We start from the raw sequence: 16,873 nt of genomic DNA, 5'->3' as shown, positions 1-16,873 counted from the left end.
CACATGAAAAATGGAACAACTATTTGTTGCTGTGACGTCTTTGGTAGAATTTCATATGATAACATGGACATTTATTGGCAGAGAATGCAGCCTCACACTTAGATAAAGTGTAGACATACTAACATATTGTATTCGAAAAATATTTGAATTTGAGTTGTTCTCTCTAACTAAAATGAACTAAAACAGAGCACCTGACCCAGCTTAGCTGATAGCTTTCAGTCTTTTACTTGTTCAGTTTTCTACAAACTGTCTGCACTATGACATGTCTCTGCTACAATAAGAGACAAAAAAAGTGAATTAAGTGTTTTTTGTTGATGTTGACATAAAATTGGCCTTTTATTAAGCTACTATTATGCTCAATAATCACTTTGACCAGAAAATTGGTCGTAAAGTTAATATACAACAGCTACGGGTGACATATAAACAAGATTATAAAGCTTTTCTGTTTTATAAGTTTTCTGTAGAAATGTTATTAGAAAATATGTTGTCTATTTATTTTGCATTTTCATATTTTTTATATAGAATATAAAAAAGAAGGTTAATTTTAACCCAAGTCCCATACAAATTTAAGTCTTATTCAACATACTCATTTATTATCTTAACATTAGTCAAAGTAGTTAATTTAACAAACTGTATTGTGAAACCATCCATCAAACTCATAACCTAACCTGGTTGTATTAAAAGAACCTAGAATTATTTTTGGTCTACATTTCATAGAACAAGTAAAACAACACACACACACACAAAAAAAACACAACAACAAAAACAAATTAGGAAGTTTTTACATGGCTGCTATTTTTTCCCTTAGATGGAATCAGTGTACTTACTTCGTTTTTCCAAGGCTGTGTTACCTTTATTTCCCGCCTGGCATAGCGCCTTAGGATAATAATAGCAGGTTATAATATTTGATATAAGCGCCTAATCCCTTAATAACCCCCAGATATGACTGAAGATGATGCTGGTTCTTGTATGTCCGTGTGGTCACTGGGTATTATGGTCTGCCTGGTGACACAGCAACTGGATCCTCATCAGAAGAACATGAGCATTACTGCTCCTCTTGGCGGCTAACACCACGGTTGTTTACAAACATCTTTTTTGAGGGGAGGGGGCGGTGCAGTTTAACCGGGAAAGGTTTTATTGGTCACGCGCGCCAACATGAACACTCAGACACACACGCGCCGCCCCCTTCGAGTCGGCCTCGTTTAAAAGCGCGCGCCAGCTCTCGGCCTGAGGGCTTATACTCGCAGAGCATCAGAGCGTCACCGTTCCTCGCTGGGACAGACTGAGATATTTTATTATACGGACAGTTTTAGGAAGTTTCCGGATATTCTAAAACCCGACTGGTGGCATCATGAAGTCCCCGAAACTGAAGACTCCAGGTAGGTCCATTTTTATTATTTACTACCACTCTTATTACCTCTGGCTTCGTGCCCCTCTGCCACCTGGTCGGAGGGTTTCATGTATAATAATGACCTAAACTGTAGAAGTGACAGCTGCTGCCTCCTCCGTTTTGCAGGGAAGTTCGCCAAGGAGGAGGACCTGAGCGACGTCCTGTGCGAGTTCGACGCGGTAATAGAAGACTTCACGTCGCCCGTGGAGAAGCGACACTTCAGGTACGACGAGCACCTGAAGACGGTGAAGAGGAGGAGCAGCGCGAGCGTCAGCGACAGCGGCATCAGCGACACCGACAGTGAGTGTTACCTCTTCCTCCCTGAGCGGCTTTTCTTTCCATATGGCCTTTTCTATCTTCATGTCACCTAAATAGAAGCCAGAATTTGTGGGTTTAAATTCACAATAACTTTCTGAACAGAACCAGCCTCAGGTTTTATGGGTTCAAAGGCTGAATCTTTTTCTTATGGGTTTTTTTTTGTAAGTGAAAAATCACTTCCATGTTTTGTTTTTTTTTAATTGACCGACCTTGGCTGCATATGTTGCAATTTAAGATGTGTGTAATTAATAAGCCAATAATAAGTTGTTTAAACTCACCGTGTGACAGAATGTGACCAGGAACGTCACATTATCTAATAAATAACACTGCAGATCAATCAGAATGCAATACATAAATCATGCAAACGTGTGGCCATAAAAATAAAACGAAACAGACATAGATCAGTGAAATATAAGTGCATTAGAATTATTCACAGTTCATAAAATATAAGCTATTTATCATTTCCAATATATATATATATATTAGATGCTGTAATTTAATAATGCAAATGTATAATATTTGCATATATTTGCAATATATATATATATATATAAAAGTTTGTGTAATATGTGTTAAGATAATGACATTTCGACAGTTATGTTATAGCTCATTTGCTCCAGTGCACCATGAAGTAACAGTTACCTCATGGTGTTACTTAGTAACTGAAACTGTAGCCCTGCCCACTGAGCTCTGATTGGTGGGGCTAACAGATGAAATAAATCATAAATTACTAAATAATTATATATGGTTTTTCAAAAATAAAATATTATATATATACATATTTCATAAATTAATGCTACACTACTCCAGTCCTCTGATTATTGATTCCCGTTGGACTGTGACACTTTTGAACGTCCTTTCACCACAAACATATTGCTTTGTGACTGTTAACATACATAAGGAAGCTATTAGTTAGTTACTTTAAATTCTAAATACAATTCTAATTGGAAAAATTATTAAATAAGATGTTCTAAATTTGGAATAAAAGTAAAAGGTTAAAATTTAACAGATATGAAGTTAAAAAATCAAATCTCTCTGGTGCCCCCTGCTGGACTGCTATTAGCTTGGTTAGCTTTCATCTTGGCCCACTCTGCCGTTCAACAAACAGCAGTGGAAGTTTCTTTTCCTCCCTCAAATCTGAGTAAAGATTAGATCCACCGTAGTATAATTTGGGTTACAGCTGTCACATATTCATATATTACTCGACCATAGAGTGGTTTTAAAAAAAACTGTCTACCCCAGCTGTGGAGCTGGCTCCAGATACTCAGCTGGGTCAGAGTCAAATGCTGACACACAGAGAAAAGTATCCTCCAGCCCCGCATATGTGGAAATGCTTTCCCCCCACACACATGTACAAGTAGGTTAGACTTCCAATGAAAGGTGTGGAAAAAAGACTTTTATGGTTTTGGGATATTCAAGATCAGGGACTTTTTCAAACGGTGGTGTTGAGAATTTAATCTAGTCTCAACAAATAACCTACTTGACATTAAGCTATGTGCTGCTGTTCAAAACGGCTCTGAAACATCACGCATGATTAACTACATTACTGTCGTTCAAATGCAACGTACGTTTACATTAGGGTCGTTTTCATAGGCTTGAACTAAAAATGTGTTCAGACTATCGTCTCCGGTTTTACTTCACTCCTGAAAGCACAAACAGGAGCCGGCAGTGTTGGTTTTTTAGTCTATACTAGTCTTTGGTATATGTTTATCTATCACATATAGTTTACATTGTTTTAATATATTATAGAAAAACACCTTCATCTTTAAGATGTGGTAGTTTTTATGCGGTACAGGCTCAGGAGGAAGGTGTCTGAACTCGTTTTTGGTTTTTTTGGAGCTAAAGAGCCTCAGGATTTACTCAAGGGATCAGATTCCTGTCCTCTCTAAGGCAGTCTAATGAAGAGAGAGCTGTCCAGTGTAAGGAGGACCTATTGTCTCACTGCCTGATGGATGGATCTGCAGATGAAGGGGCAGATGAATGAAGAGAACCCACCCATTGCTTCCCTCCGACGTGTTGATGTGTCAGTGAAAAAGAACGACTGAAGACGGAAGCGATGCAGAGATGAATAAGAGAGGTGCCTGGAGAGTTCAAGTCAAACACTGATGCTAACTCCCAGTTTACGAGGGTGTGTGTAGGCGTGTGTGTGTGTGTGTGTGGTGACCCCTGTCTCCTGCTGGGAGCGGGTCAGAGTGGGGAGTAAGTAGGTGCTTGACATCTGACTCGCTGTTAAGCTGCAGACTGGAGCGCAGAGTTCTGCCTCGCCTTCTCTTCTTACTTACAGCTGGGGAGGAATGGCAATGAGGCAAGTTCAGTTTGACTTATTGATAGGTCTGTCACAAAAAGCAATAAATCAGTTAATCACATGGTAATTGAAACATGCTCAATCATTTCCATTTGCATGATTCATCAGTTTCTCTCTTCTCTCTTTCTACCAAAAACTGGATGACAAAAGTCGTCAGTTTGGTTCCTTGGTCTCAACCAGCTCTTTATTTGAAGGGCAGTTTTGTTTTTTGGAAGCTTTATAATTAATTTTATTTGTTGTTTCTGTTGTTTTGTTTATTTAGTTTGAATATTTAAAATGTCTTTCATTGCCAGTGTTAAATGTTCAATAGAATTTAAAGTTTGTTGATCTTTGAGAACGTGTTCTTGCATTATTGTGCCATTACCAACATATTGCTTAAAAATGACCTCAAAACAATATGATCTTTTATCGCAATAACTTCTGGGTCAATTTATCATCCAGCAAAATCTGTTTTCAAATTGAACGCAGTAAATAAACTCAACAACCAACAGCTGTCAGACTGAAGCAGCTTATGCAGACGTCTGATTTTATCCATAAATGTTTGGTTTAAAACTACTGCAACCAGAAACAAAGACGCTGGAGCACATTGAGTCCTTTTAATCCTTTTCAATCGTTAAAAAACCAAAGTTGGCATGTTGGGGGGGAATAATTGTAAAAGGATATCGATTAGGTAACTCCTGATTAGTTCATCTCTGATTGCAAGGTTTCAACTCTGCAAACAATTACTGTCTTTCTGCTCTTTGAAGTGTTTTTAATGAGAAGAGAAGAAGTTCTTATCTTTGAACAGCGTCATCTCTCCTCAACTTGTTGCTGTGCACTGTCTGTCAGCTGGCAGAATGCAAGCTCCTACAGTTTTCACTTATTTCACTTTAACTTACAAGAGAAACAAATTCAACTGTTTGGATCTAAAGTTACTCTAATGAGGGGAATGCTACTTCAAGCTGGCAAGCATAAAAAACTCTCAAAAATAACACAGTTATTAATGACTACTACTAAATTTAGTTTGTATTTTTCTTTAGGTGCGTGCATTAAAGTTAAATATTTCTGTTTTCATTTTTGTGTATCCACTGTAAGATTGTGGAACTATGGGGATTTTATTGAATACAGGTAACTCATAGCTACCCAGGTCTACTTGTATATTAGCGAATGAATGTAAACGGGGCAGACAGCAGAGCAAACAACAGTTAAACAGATCTTCTTTTGCAGATTTTCTGTCATGGAAAAAAAAAGTATTTTTTTTCCTGTACTTTTGTGGAAAAAGTCCGGCCACGTGCGCACGCTACATGTAGATGACAGGCCATAGATAAAGGCTGTCATTAACGGAGAATGCAGACGGAAGCGAAGCTGCTCTTCTGACACAGATCAGAGTCGGCCGTGTCGGTGTCAGATTAATCTGTGTGTCTTTTGTCTTCCTGACAGGTGCCGATTCGCTCAACAGAAATAGCTTCAGCTTCAGTGACGAGAGGCTGAATTCCCCCACCGCCCACTCCCCCGCAACAACCTCCCCGCCGCTGATGTCACCCAAACGTGAGCTCAGCACCTCTTATACATTCACTGTTCCCTTCTCTGGTTCTATGGAAGGAGAAACATGTCAAAGATTTAAAGAGGAATAAAAGGAAGAATCAGCAAGTTCAAAATGCAAAATTCACAGGAGGATTAGTGCTTTTAGTTTTGTTTTTTTTAAGTTTTTTTCTTATATCTACGTATCTATATGCCGAGTAAAACTTTTTTTCATTGTATGTCTGTTTATATAAAGCTAAATCCCCAGACAACTTCAAGTAATTTAATTCACAACAAGCATATTCACAATCAGTACAACAACATGTACTCCATTTTTGATTCAATTTATCATCTGATTGATATCGGACAAAAGAAATGGATTTTAGAATATATCGCCCTGCATCTGAAGTCTCAGATATAAGCTAAAAGATTTCTATCCAGCAGCAGTTGTATCCCACAGTCAGACCCATAGATTAATAATAAATAGGTCAGTTGTTCTCATACTGGTTGTTGACTGTTGTTGTCTGTCTGAATATCACTTGGCCAAACATTTTCTAACATTCCACTCTATAAAATAAGTCATTTATGATACATGCTGATATTGCATTGGGTCAATATTGGTATCGTCCAGTACTCAAAGCTGTGATATTGCATCAGAAGTGAAAAATAATGTATCAGGACACCCCTAGTTAAAATGCAACAGAACAGGGCGACAGTGTGGAGGAGCAACCGTCTTTTAATAGAAAGAAACTTCCAGCTTGTAAATTCACCGTTTTATGTGTTTAGAAGAGAAGACAAGATATTACTGTTCTCATATTTTTCTTAGCCTGTGCACACACAGATAAACAAGTCAAAAAACAAACAAAAAAAACAATTGAAGGCTGAATGGGGTCGTTCCATTAATGTTAACATTTGACATTAATTGAAATACCATGTTGAAAAAATTTTAAATTTAGTGAAAAAAGCAAAAGTAATGGAGATATAATATTAAAATAATTTAATACATTTTTACTTCTGAACCAAAAGTTATTTTACGCCATGGTCTTTGTTTGGCCCTCTCATTCTTCCATATATTCCTTCATTAAACCCAGAAAAATCCAAATCTGGGGCAGTTTGGAGCATTTCAGAAGCTCTACAATCAGATAAACATCACACAGAAAATAAACGGAGCATCATTTAACGCCAAACATCTTTCTGTCCCGCAGCCAAACTGGGTGACACCAAAGAACTGGAGGACTTCATCGCCGACCTGGACCGGACATTAGAGAGTGAGTGTTGAAGTCTGTCAGAACCAGTGTGATTAAGCCGCCCTGCGCCACGGCGCCCTCCGCTCTTTGGGATTAGCGTGGGCGTTCAGTTGCGTGTCAGCTATGCTAACGACCGCTCACGGAGCGCCACGGGAGGCGCTACCCTCTGCTTTCCAAAACACAATGATGTGTCAGGATTATGAAGGGCCTTGGGCATGCTGTGCAGATGTCTTGGGTTACATCAGACACAGACATGGGGTCGCCTGTCACCTTGTCATCCGACTGTGAAGAACTCTTCTGCTAGCGTTGTGAAATTAGCAGGAAGCAGCGACAACTCCAGCTTCCTGGATCTTTTTCTACTTTTGTTTGCACATGTAACTCCATCTTGTATCCCTAAGCTTATAAAGCTCTGACCTAGCAATATTAGATTTAAACATTTTGTTTTCTCTTTAATTAACTATAAATAACAGCATTAAACTTTTTATAACATTCTGAGTAGGTTAAATATTAAACTGCTTTACCAATAAAATGTTCATGGTAAAATAAAACAACAGTTACAGAGCTGTTCCTCTCTGCAGCACTGAAACACAATAACTGCAGTAAAATCAGTTTATGAGACACAGTGAAACTACAAATTAATTACAACATATGTTTTTAACATTTTACTAAACAAATTACAGACAACTAGCCTTTTAAATTTTTTGGCAGATGTAAAAATATGTTTAGTTCTTTCAACAATGTCCTTTTAAAACAACAGTGGATATGAACTTAATATATGGAACTATAAAAAAAATTCAAAAAGCCTTTTCCTCATGATCCATTCAGAATTATTAATACTAGGAGTACACAGTCTGTATTTCAGCAGGTTCTCACTATTAGGTCCAAACATTGGTCTTGATCACAGAGCTAACATGTGAAATTCGCATGATTACTACAATTCTCATTTGTAGCAGTGTCTGTGTGGATTTGCTGTAAGTAGATCCAGGGGCATTCAGGAAAATCTGTCCGTCCTTCCAGTCAGTAGACATTAGAGGTATGCGATACTGCATATTTCGATATTGATCCTGTAATTATTTTTTCACGAATGTATGAATTTTTATTTACTTCAGAGAACGACGGCTTTACGATGTCCAGCCTATTAAATCAAGCGTCTGCCGCTCTGAGAATAGATTCGGCGACTCAGATCCCTGATGGTGTCTCTCTGTCCGTCTGTCTGTCGTCAGGCATGTGACCCAGGAGCTCTCTGTCACCTTGGAGCGTAGCCATGACGGAGGGACGGAGTGGATTTCTGGACCGTCGCTGAGCAGTTAAAATGCGCCTGGTCAGCTGCCCAGCAGGATGCAGCTGGAGAAAACAGCAGCAGAACCCTGAAGGCTGCTGCAGCCGGTCCACACACACTTTCTGGACTATGTGCTGCAGGGACGTTCTCAATCTGCTTTCTGTAGAACTGGAACTAAAACGAGTTTGGATCGCTAACATCATCCTGACGGACACTCCAGGCTCCACTCTCTCATCCTAAACCTGAGCTGGAAGAGTTATTTAAACAAAAAAGGCTTTTTGTAACAAAAACATATTTGTAATTTTATAAAGCTTCCTGCTGTCGATTTATGATCCTTTTCGTGAAATCTATTTTTGTATCGTATGTATATAATGTTTCAGATTCTATTTGTGCTAACCTGGACGGATCAAGATGAGACTCACACTGACTGGAGGGAAAACTGGAGAGCAGTGTCTGTATCTAATACAGCTAACACCTGCCAGAGAAAATATTCAACTATAAAATATTCTTAACATAGCAACACGAGACTCTTGTATTTATTTTTGCATTCATGTCATCAGTCTGTTCTGTCAGAAAGTCTGATGAAATAAGTTTCTTTTTTCAGGAAAGAAATGAACTATGAGGAAAACATCTAATCTCAAACTTTTGACATTTCTAGAAATGAGTCACTTTAAAGTGCTTTTAGTACTAGTTCTTTTTATACGCTGTTGCCATGGCAGCTTTTATATGACAAACAATCATGCTGAGTTTAATATTGTGGCCCTAATTATCTCTGAGTTTTTTTCATAATGAAAATTCCAGATGATGTCACTCATCTTAAAGGGACGTTTTGGTTTTAAAGGTTCTGTGACGTTAGCAGTAATATCTCTGATCCATAAACATATAAAATATAATATTGCAGTGAGTTTGTATAAAAGTGGACGACTTCCTGTAAGCACTGATACACTAAACACTAATTTGGTTATGGCCACAAAAACTCACCGCATTGTACCACAAAAACTTATAAAAATGAGTTGGGGTTTTTTTTTGTCAAAACTGACCTGTTTCCATTAACCGAATTGATTTTTGTAATTCCAATTAGCACAATTTTATGTCACTGATGATTCTTGTGTTTTTTCAGGTTTCATAGTTTTTGGGATTTTATTTTAAACCCATCAGCTGATTGGGAGGCAAAACATCATTTTGAGAAACTGGCATTAAAATGAACAATGCTTTCTTGTGAAAATATAAAAAAATAAATAGAATTCACTAATGTGGCATTTTAGTGAACTCATAAAATCTCTATCTGTCCATCTTATGCCATATTCCAGATTACACAACCTGTTGCAGCCAAACCTTCATGTCTTCCATGCAGGCAAATCAAACAACATTGTGTTTATTTCTCTACATTTTGGTTTCCTTAACTACAGATTCGTGCTGCCGTCCGCCCAGGAGAGACGGACGGAACAATAACCACTAGCATCAGCGAAGCGTTGGAACATCCACTTCCTTCCTAGAATACGTCTCATACAAGCAGGAACAGACACTGAAATAGATTAAACAAATCTCGGGGCTTCTGAGCCCATTAATCATCCACTCAACAAAGCAGCACTTATGTAACGTCTTTAGCAACAGGGTCTATTTCCAGAGGTGGAGGGAGATGGGAGGGTGTGACCCCGCTCAGCAGCAGCTGAGGCTGAAGTCTTCTGATGTCACAGGCGGGTGACAATCTGTCTGTTGATTACTAGAGGTCAAATGTCACTATTGGAGTGGGGGGAGGGGTAAGGCATGCTTCGATACTGGTTTCATAGAGACAGTGCAGCAGGTGCAGACAGGCTGCTGGTAAATGTAGTCAAATGCAAATACGCTTTTCTTTAGGGTTTTAACCCTGGATTTTATGCTCTCATTTAAAAAAAAAAAAAACTACAAACTTCAACATATTTTATCTGGATTTGATGTGATTGTCCAACAAAGAAACTGTTCAGAATTGTGAAGTGAAAGGAAAACGATAAACCGATTCAGTGGATGATGGCGTGGCAATTTTTTTTAATGGCTTATCGAATGAACAGACTTATTCACGTGTGACTTTGACTGCATTTGTTATGTAATGGAAACGCCGCAATTGTGGTTTTTTCAACATTAGCCCAATATCGACAAATTTTTGCGCACATTTGTAAATGGAAAGGCAAAATTAGTGTTGCTTGAAAAGTGAAAAGAACTCATGTCGCTCATCTGCATTCACAAGTAACTGGCTCTCCAAAGTTATGGCTACCAATCACGGTCTGTAGATTTTGCCCATCCACTGCCCCTCCATGCCAGCGTGGTTTCATCTGACAACAGGAAGCTGGCACAGAGACACCAGCTGCTTCCTCAGCACAGTTGGCAGAGTGAAGCTGGGTACTTGGACTCCAGCTCTCTGCGCTGCTCTGCGCTCTGAGTCTGGTGTTCAGAGGATAGATGAAGTGACAGTATGTTGACACAACAGATGATCCCCCCTGTCCCATCGCTGAGGACCAGGGATGAAGCCCTCCCTGTTGAAACAACCTTCCTTCTGTCTGGCAGCAGTAGGCATCTTTTCTTGCTTCATGGGTTCTGTGCAAGCACTGGACCTTCCAGAGTACAACCAGCACACATACTGGACTCAAATGTTGTTGTAACTCATATTAATTCAATTTCTTTAAAGCAGTTACTGTAGACGGTGATGGCTCTGGGCAGGAAAGATCTCGTGTAGTGGTCCATGTTAAGCTGTTTGGCTGAAGACATGGTCAGGGTTGTCCATAATTTTCTTGATTTTATGTGAAATCCTTCTTTGCGTCGTCGTCTCCAGAGGTCCCACAGTCGTCTGCAGAGCAGAACCGGCCTTCTTTATCAGGTCGTTGAGCCTTTTTAGCTCACTGGTTCAGATGCTGCTGCCCCAAACTGGGAACTCTGAAAAGACAAAATTCTAAAGATTTGGCCATACAGAAAACCTTTTTACCAAATGAAGCCTTTCCATTGAGATGCACTCTGATGCGAGGTCCCCTGATGACTGCTGTGGTCTCTCTATGAATAGGCTAGGCAGGGACACACAGATGTTCATCCACATCACAAAAACACAGAAGCACCCCTATCCAGATGTCAGGTTCTCTTCATCGCTGGTGTCCAGATGCGGACCGAGGGCGGGGAACATTAATGACTGGGTTCAGACATCTTTAGACTGATCACACTCTGTGGGGTACTGCTACCTTGAACTTCTATTTTAATCTGTCTTGGTCATGTTTTAATTTACATTTATAAAGACAGAACCTCTAAGTCAACATAGAAAGATGACTGTGAAAAAAATATACATATTCTCAACATTTCTGCTATATAATGTCAGTTAATGACGGGGCAGAAGGCAATCACTGGCTCTATAGTAAATACACCAGAGGTATAGTGGTCAATGAGATCTTATGGAAAGAGATTGCCACAATATTTCAAGTGCAAGTCTTTCACAGTGAGTTCCTTAAGCTTGACACCTGTTGTTGTTTGAGGCTCTTATTTTGAAGTACAAGGAAGTAGTTCCGAGTGGTAACAGGGCAGGCTAATGAAGGCAAGGCAACTTTATTTATATAGCACCTTTCAGCCAGAGACAATTCAAAGTGCTTGTACAAAAAGGTTTAAAACAATATACAACAAAAAAATAAAATAATTAAAAAAAACAAGCATAAAGACTCTTCAGGCTGACATTACTTAGTTGTAAAACAATAAACGTTATAGGTGGTCAGCGAAACATTGACTGCGTTTCCATTGATAATAAATTTGCACAAATTGGAATTACGAAAATAAATTTGTTTAATGGAAACACGGCAATTTCGAATGAACTCCCATTTTTTTCGCTAAACAAATGTTTGCGCCAAGATGATGTGCTTTTTCAGCCTTGTGAATTTGTGTATTTTGCAAAACTGCAACAGAAACTTTTATTCCCACATCTCACGAGTCACGTGATCAACAACCGGATGTTCGTGCTGGCGGAAAAGACGAAGAAAACGTCAGGAAGCTGTAGGAGGACGATGACGCGAAATGTTTCATGAGGAGGAGTTTGACAGAACGTCTGAGCATGTGTAACTAAGACTTAAACACAGAAGGAATCGTTAGATAAATGTTTGGTAGACTTTTAAGAACTGCTAAAAAAAAATTCCGCCTGTGATGCCAATCTTTATTAGGAATGCGCTTTATCTTTAGACTATCAGTTGTTAGACAATGTGTACTCCAATGCCTCGTTTCCACTGAGCACTGAGGTGAACTTTTATTAAGTTTCCCTTCATAAATTAAATCATGATTTCAAAACTGCATCTCGTATTTCTGCAGTTTATCACTGACTAACCATTACTTTGGTGATCATACACATTTACGGGTGTCAAACAGCGAAAGCGGAAGAAATCTATCAGGGGGGGAAATACTTTTTCATAGCACTAGATTTTCTTCACTACATCATTTTGGCTTATTTGGTAACTTAGAAACTAAAAATGGAAGTGAAAAATATCAACATTTCCAATGTGGAAAAAACACAAAACACATGGTGTTGTGACAACAGAATAAAGTCTGAATGTCACGTCAGAACTGATCTATTTATATCTCTGACTCAGTGAATGAAACTTCACCAATTCGCTGTTAGCTGTTACAACTTCCTTTATATTCTAACACAAGAAGCCCTGAAGGAAAGCCCAACATGGTCTCGTATTCAGGATGTCTTATTCGTCGACACTCATAACTTGTAAGGAAGCGTGTCAGTGAAGTTACATTCTTTGGTTCTGACATGTTGAATGTAGATAAGTCCGAACTTGTCAGCTGAGTTACTCCATTCCCACACGGCTTTCCACACCGTCTGCAACAGTTCCACTGGACCTCACAGTGTTGATGCCTCATCACAGAGCTGAAGTAAAAAGTGTTTGTTTGGACAGTGTGTGTCTCATCACACACACAGTACGGACCGCGTTGGTGGACTCTTCCCCACAGTGGCAGAACGTGGAAAATGCTTAAAAAGAGCCGTTTTCAGCTTGTATTGTAAATTGATTTTAGTTTGACAGCTGACAGAATAACCCACAGCTGTGAGGTTTTATGCAATTTGTGACTAAAAGTTGTTAGAAATGTAATTATCTTTGGATTTTAAAGTGCTCTCAAATAATACTGGATATTTCAAAGTTCTCACGACAAACTGTGCGTTCGTTTTCATGCGCTGCCTCGCTGTTTGCACGAGGAGAGCAGCAGTAATGATGGTTCATAAAATGGGATAAAGCTGGCGGAGGAGACGCAGTGATGTCACTGGGGACGCTTGAGGTCATCGGATTCCCAGCCAGAGTTCCCAGCTGTCTGCCGCAGCTTCTCCTGATCCAGCCAGCACTTCCCTTCACGCTTGGCTGGTTTGAGTCAAACCAGCAGGGTTTTGTGCAGAGGAAATTTCAGCAGCAGTGTACAACAATGTAGATAGGAAAAAAAAAAAGTTAATTTTCACGAAAAACTTTGAAATCTTTTGGTGGAATGTCAGAAATTTTCTAGACGCGGAAAGTCGAAAATTAACTACAAAAACTGAAATATTGAGATTAATCTCAGAAAGTTTGTAGAAAAGGAAATTTTTCAATTTGAAAAGTCACATTTCTGCTAGAAAATCTCAGAAATTTCCAGAGTGACCTCAGAGATTCTGCAGAAAAGGACATTTCTGAGTTTGAAAGGTAAAGAATTGGCTAGAAAAGAAATAATAATTTTGAGAGGAATCTCAGAAATGTTGTAGAAAATGAAATATCTGAGTGAGAAGTTGAAAATTGTCTGGGGAAAAAACGTGCGAATTTTGATTTAATCTCAGAAATGTTCAAATTGAATTTTTTTAAAAAAAAAATTCACTTTCAAGAGGCAAAAATGTTCCACTTTTGAAACTAAAAAATGTCTGTTTTTTTGGCAGAAATGTATTCCTCCTTTTTTTTCCCCTTCTGTCTACAATGGCCCTAATACACTGTCATAGCACTGTGCCACTATTCCATGCCTGTTGGTAATAAGTTTTTTGTTTCTGCTTTGTAAAAAAAAACTAAACAAAATTGAAGATAAAATGGGGCATAAATAATAAGATAAGAAGTATACAGTGCGTTTTAAACTTATGACCCTTAAACTTTTTTTAAACTGAACATGCTTATGACAACCATGTGTAATTTTTCTTCCACTTTACAACCATGAACTACTTAATTTGTTAACCCAAGCTCCCAATAAGATATGCTGAAAGTTTCAACATGACAGAATGGGGAAAATATTCAGTGGGTGTGAATAGTTTTGTAAGTAAGAGCTACTGTAATTCTGATGGAGTGATGATGATGATGATGAATCCCAGTGGACGCCTGAGTGGACGGTGAACCAGTTTGCAGACAGACTGAGCCAATCCGTTGTTTGTTAGCATAAAGTGATGTGAGCCGATATTTCCAGCTGATGAGTCAGTGGACTGCTGCACACATGGCGGATGTGACAACGCCTGCAGAAACCGCTGCACTCATCAGCAGGAATTATTTATACATTAATGCAGAAATCATCATTTTTATCAGAGTGGGAAAAGTAAGTATTTTCAATTGGGGTTGGTCATTTATTGTGATAAATTTCTCGTCATAAGAATTTTGATTTATCATTGGCCCGATAAATTACAATGAATAACGTTTAAAATCCCCCCGAATTTTTTATTATTTTCCTCAACTGTTTGTTCAATGAGAGTATCACTAAATATAAATCAATTCAAAAACACAAAATGCAGTTACTGTGTTCAGCTTAGTGATACAAATCAATCTTTTTGATGCGATTGGTGTTGGAAAGCAGTTTATCACCCAAATAGGAATGTTTTTAGAGCTGTATGTGTGTTTGTGGGGCAACGCTTCAAAAACAAAATCTTAGCAAAATACTTGGGAAGTCCAAACCACTACTGTCACTCTAAAAAGGCCAGAACAGAACCGCCAGGCAGATCCCAGATGGTGCTAAGCTAAGCTTGCTAACGCTCTTTCCAGCGGTCCATTAAGACTGTCTGGCTCCCATCTGGTCCTCCGTCCATTTCCTTCCATTTGTCCATCTGTCTTTCTGCATCTGAACTTACAGTAAAGGTTGCTACCAAAACCCTCATTTCCGTCTCCTTCCATCCCATCATCAAACGAGTAAAATCTACTGCAGCACACAGAAAGTGCTCTCAGTCTGATTTTAAATGTTCTCTAATACATAAAGGACTTTTCCAAGTGTGTTGAGGGTAATCACTAAACAAGCTGGTCATTTTAAAATGTTTAGCCTCCAAATGCGGAAGAGGGGGGAGGATTTGGCAATGAATAGAATAGTGACAATTTATAAAACATATAATGCGTTTGTCTATTAATTTGGTTGTTTTTAATCATACACTCTTATTTTTGTTTTGGATTATAAGTGTAATTGTGATGGATTGAAATTTGGTTATTTCAGAGGCTGACTAGTCTGATTTGGCTGAAGCAGTGGTCAGATTCAACCAGCAGGTGGCTATAGTGAAGAGCACCGGAACTTCCTCCTTAGACAATAATAATCACTGGAGCAGAAGCATCGTGTCCAGCGCTTTTATTAAAATACTCCCCTTCTTCAGGTATGAGTATATATATATATATACACACCTGTAGATTGTAAATGAGTTTATTAACTTTCAGAAAGTTGTGAGTTTTTTTTTGACGCTCCGAATGTTAACAAATTTCGCTGTTAGCTCTGTTGTTAGCTCCATTGTTAGCGCCGTTGCTAACATAGCTACTGCTGTTTTAACATTGATATCATTGTGTATGTTTGTAAGCTAAACTTAGATAATAATAATAACTGGAGCAGAAGCACCGTGTCCTGCTCTTTTATTAAAATACTCCTCTTCTTCGAGGCATTTACGTAATAAAGTTTTTTTTATAACCATTATGTGTAATAATATTATACCATGACGCTTATGACACCATGTAGAGAGAAACTGACCGTAGTGGGAGGCTTGGTCAGAGTTTCTCTCTTTGCCATTTGACTCACGACCAAATATTTAAATATTTAAATTTCATTTTTACTTTTTTTTTGTTGTCTGAAAACTCTATGTGCCAACCAATGGACCTTACCAAGCTCCGCCCACAACCGACCTAGAAAATCCCACGTGGCCGCAGGTCTCACAAACAAAACCTCACAGCACGTTGTTTCTATGTAAACATGGCATCTTCTACTTCGACTGATTCTCTGCAGTGTATTTCTGACTCGATTAGTGCATCATTTCTACCGGATTTTCACAATATATCAGCTACTACAATGGACAGAGGAACCAACAAGTTCATGTCATCTGTTTTGGATGAGATCAAGGTGTTTGAGCCATGCGATGCCTCCAACATTGTGCACGTCACAGCAAAATGCTTTCGCTCGATGAGGAAAACTGCAGATCCGCACACCCTCTACATCAATATAACTGTGGACAAGATCACTGATGCCTATTGATCTTGCAAGGCTGGGTCAGTCGGGCATTCATCGTTTTGTAGGTTACTTTTGAAATCAGTGGGTGATTCCTGTGGTTTGTTGGCAAATGTTTGAGTGTGCCTAGGCCTGATGCACTGTAGAGTGGCTAACACAAGTAACAGTTTAGTCCAAAGCCTTTTCTGCTCAAATAAAATCTTTAGTGTATGTCAGTTACAGTACACATTGCATATTGATCTGTTTAGCTAACGTAAGACTGTGTAGCAGACAGGCTTCAAGGTGTAGAAGTTGTATCAGTTCTGCCATTATGCTGTACTTAGCTAACGGGAAGCTAAGTGTGTTTGTGAGACGGCCACGTACGTGGTAGCCGCGCTAAAAATAGAATGGGCATCAGCCAATGAAACGCGGCCCCTCTGGTAAGCTCCATA

At 38.9% G+C, this 16,873-nt stretch overlaps 1 protein-coding gene across 3 annotated transcripts; it reads left to right on the top strand.

Annotated features, from left to right (window-relative positions):
- The first annotated feature begins 540 nt into the window (after positions 1 to 540).
- rgcc (regulator of cell cycle) lies at positions 541 to 8,559 on the top strand. 3 transcript variants are annotated; one of them, XM_028022084.1, is made up of 5 exons: positions 550 to 1,379; positions 1,517 to 1,690; positions 5,433 to 5,540; positions 6,719 to 6,781; positions 7,984 to 8,559. In XM_028022084.1, exons 1-5 carry the CDS (start codon positions 1,352 to 1,354, stop codon positions 7,989 to 7,991), a joined length of 381 nt encoding a protein of 126 aa, XP_027877885.1. In that variant the 5' UTR covers positions 550 to 1,351; the 3' UTR covers positions 7,992 to 8,559. The 3 variants fall into 3 exon arrangements, with proteins under 3 accessions (XP_027877884.1, XP_027877885.1, XP_027877883.1); XM_028022082.1 differs by having other exon boundaries at positions 552 to 1,379; positions 6,716 to 6,781; XM_028022083.1 differs by lacking the exon at positions 7,984 to 8,559 and having other exon boundaries at positions 541 to 1,379; positions 6,719 to 6,792.
- The last annotated feature ends 8,314 nt before the right edge of the window (positions 8,560 to 16,873 follow it).

The sequence above is a fragment of the Xiphophorus couchianus genome, chromosome 7 (genome assembly GCF_001444195.1).
Source record: "Xiphophorus couchianus chromosome 7, X_couchianus-1.0, whole genome shotgun sequence".
Lineage (NCBI taxonomy): Eukaryota > Metazoa > Chordata > Actinopteri > Cyprinodontiformes > Poeciliidae > Xiphophorus > Xiphophorus couchianus.
The sequence above is the reverse complement of the archived record's forward strand: the minus strand, read 5'-3'. Positions and strand labels throughout refer to the sequence as shown.

Bases quoted from the DNA above. Each gene is read 5' to 3' on its own strand.
- rgcc (XM_028022082.1), top strand. From the start codon at position 1,352: ATGAAGTCCCCGAAACTGAAGACTCCAG. The intron at 1,380-1,516 runs GTAGGTCCATTT...TCCGTTTTGCAG, and splicing joins CCCGAAACTGAAGACTCCAG to GGAAGTTCGCCAAGGAGGAG. The intron at 1,691-5,432 runs GTGAGTGTTACC...TCTTCCTGACAG, and splicing joins CGGCATCAGCGACACCGACA to GTGCCGATTCGCTCAACAGA.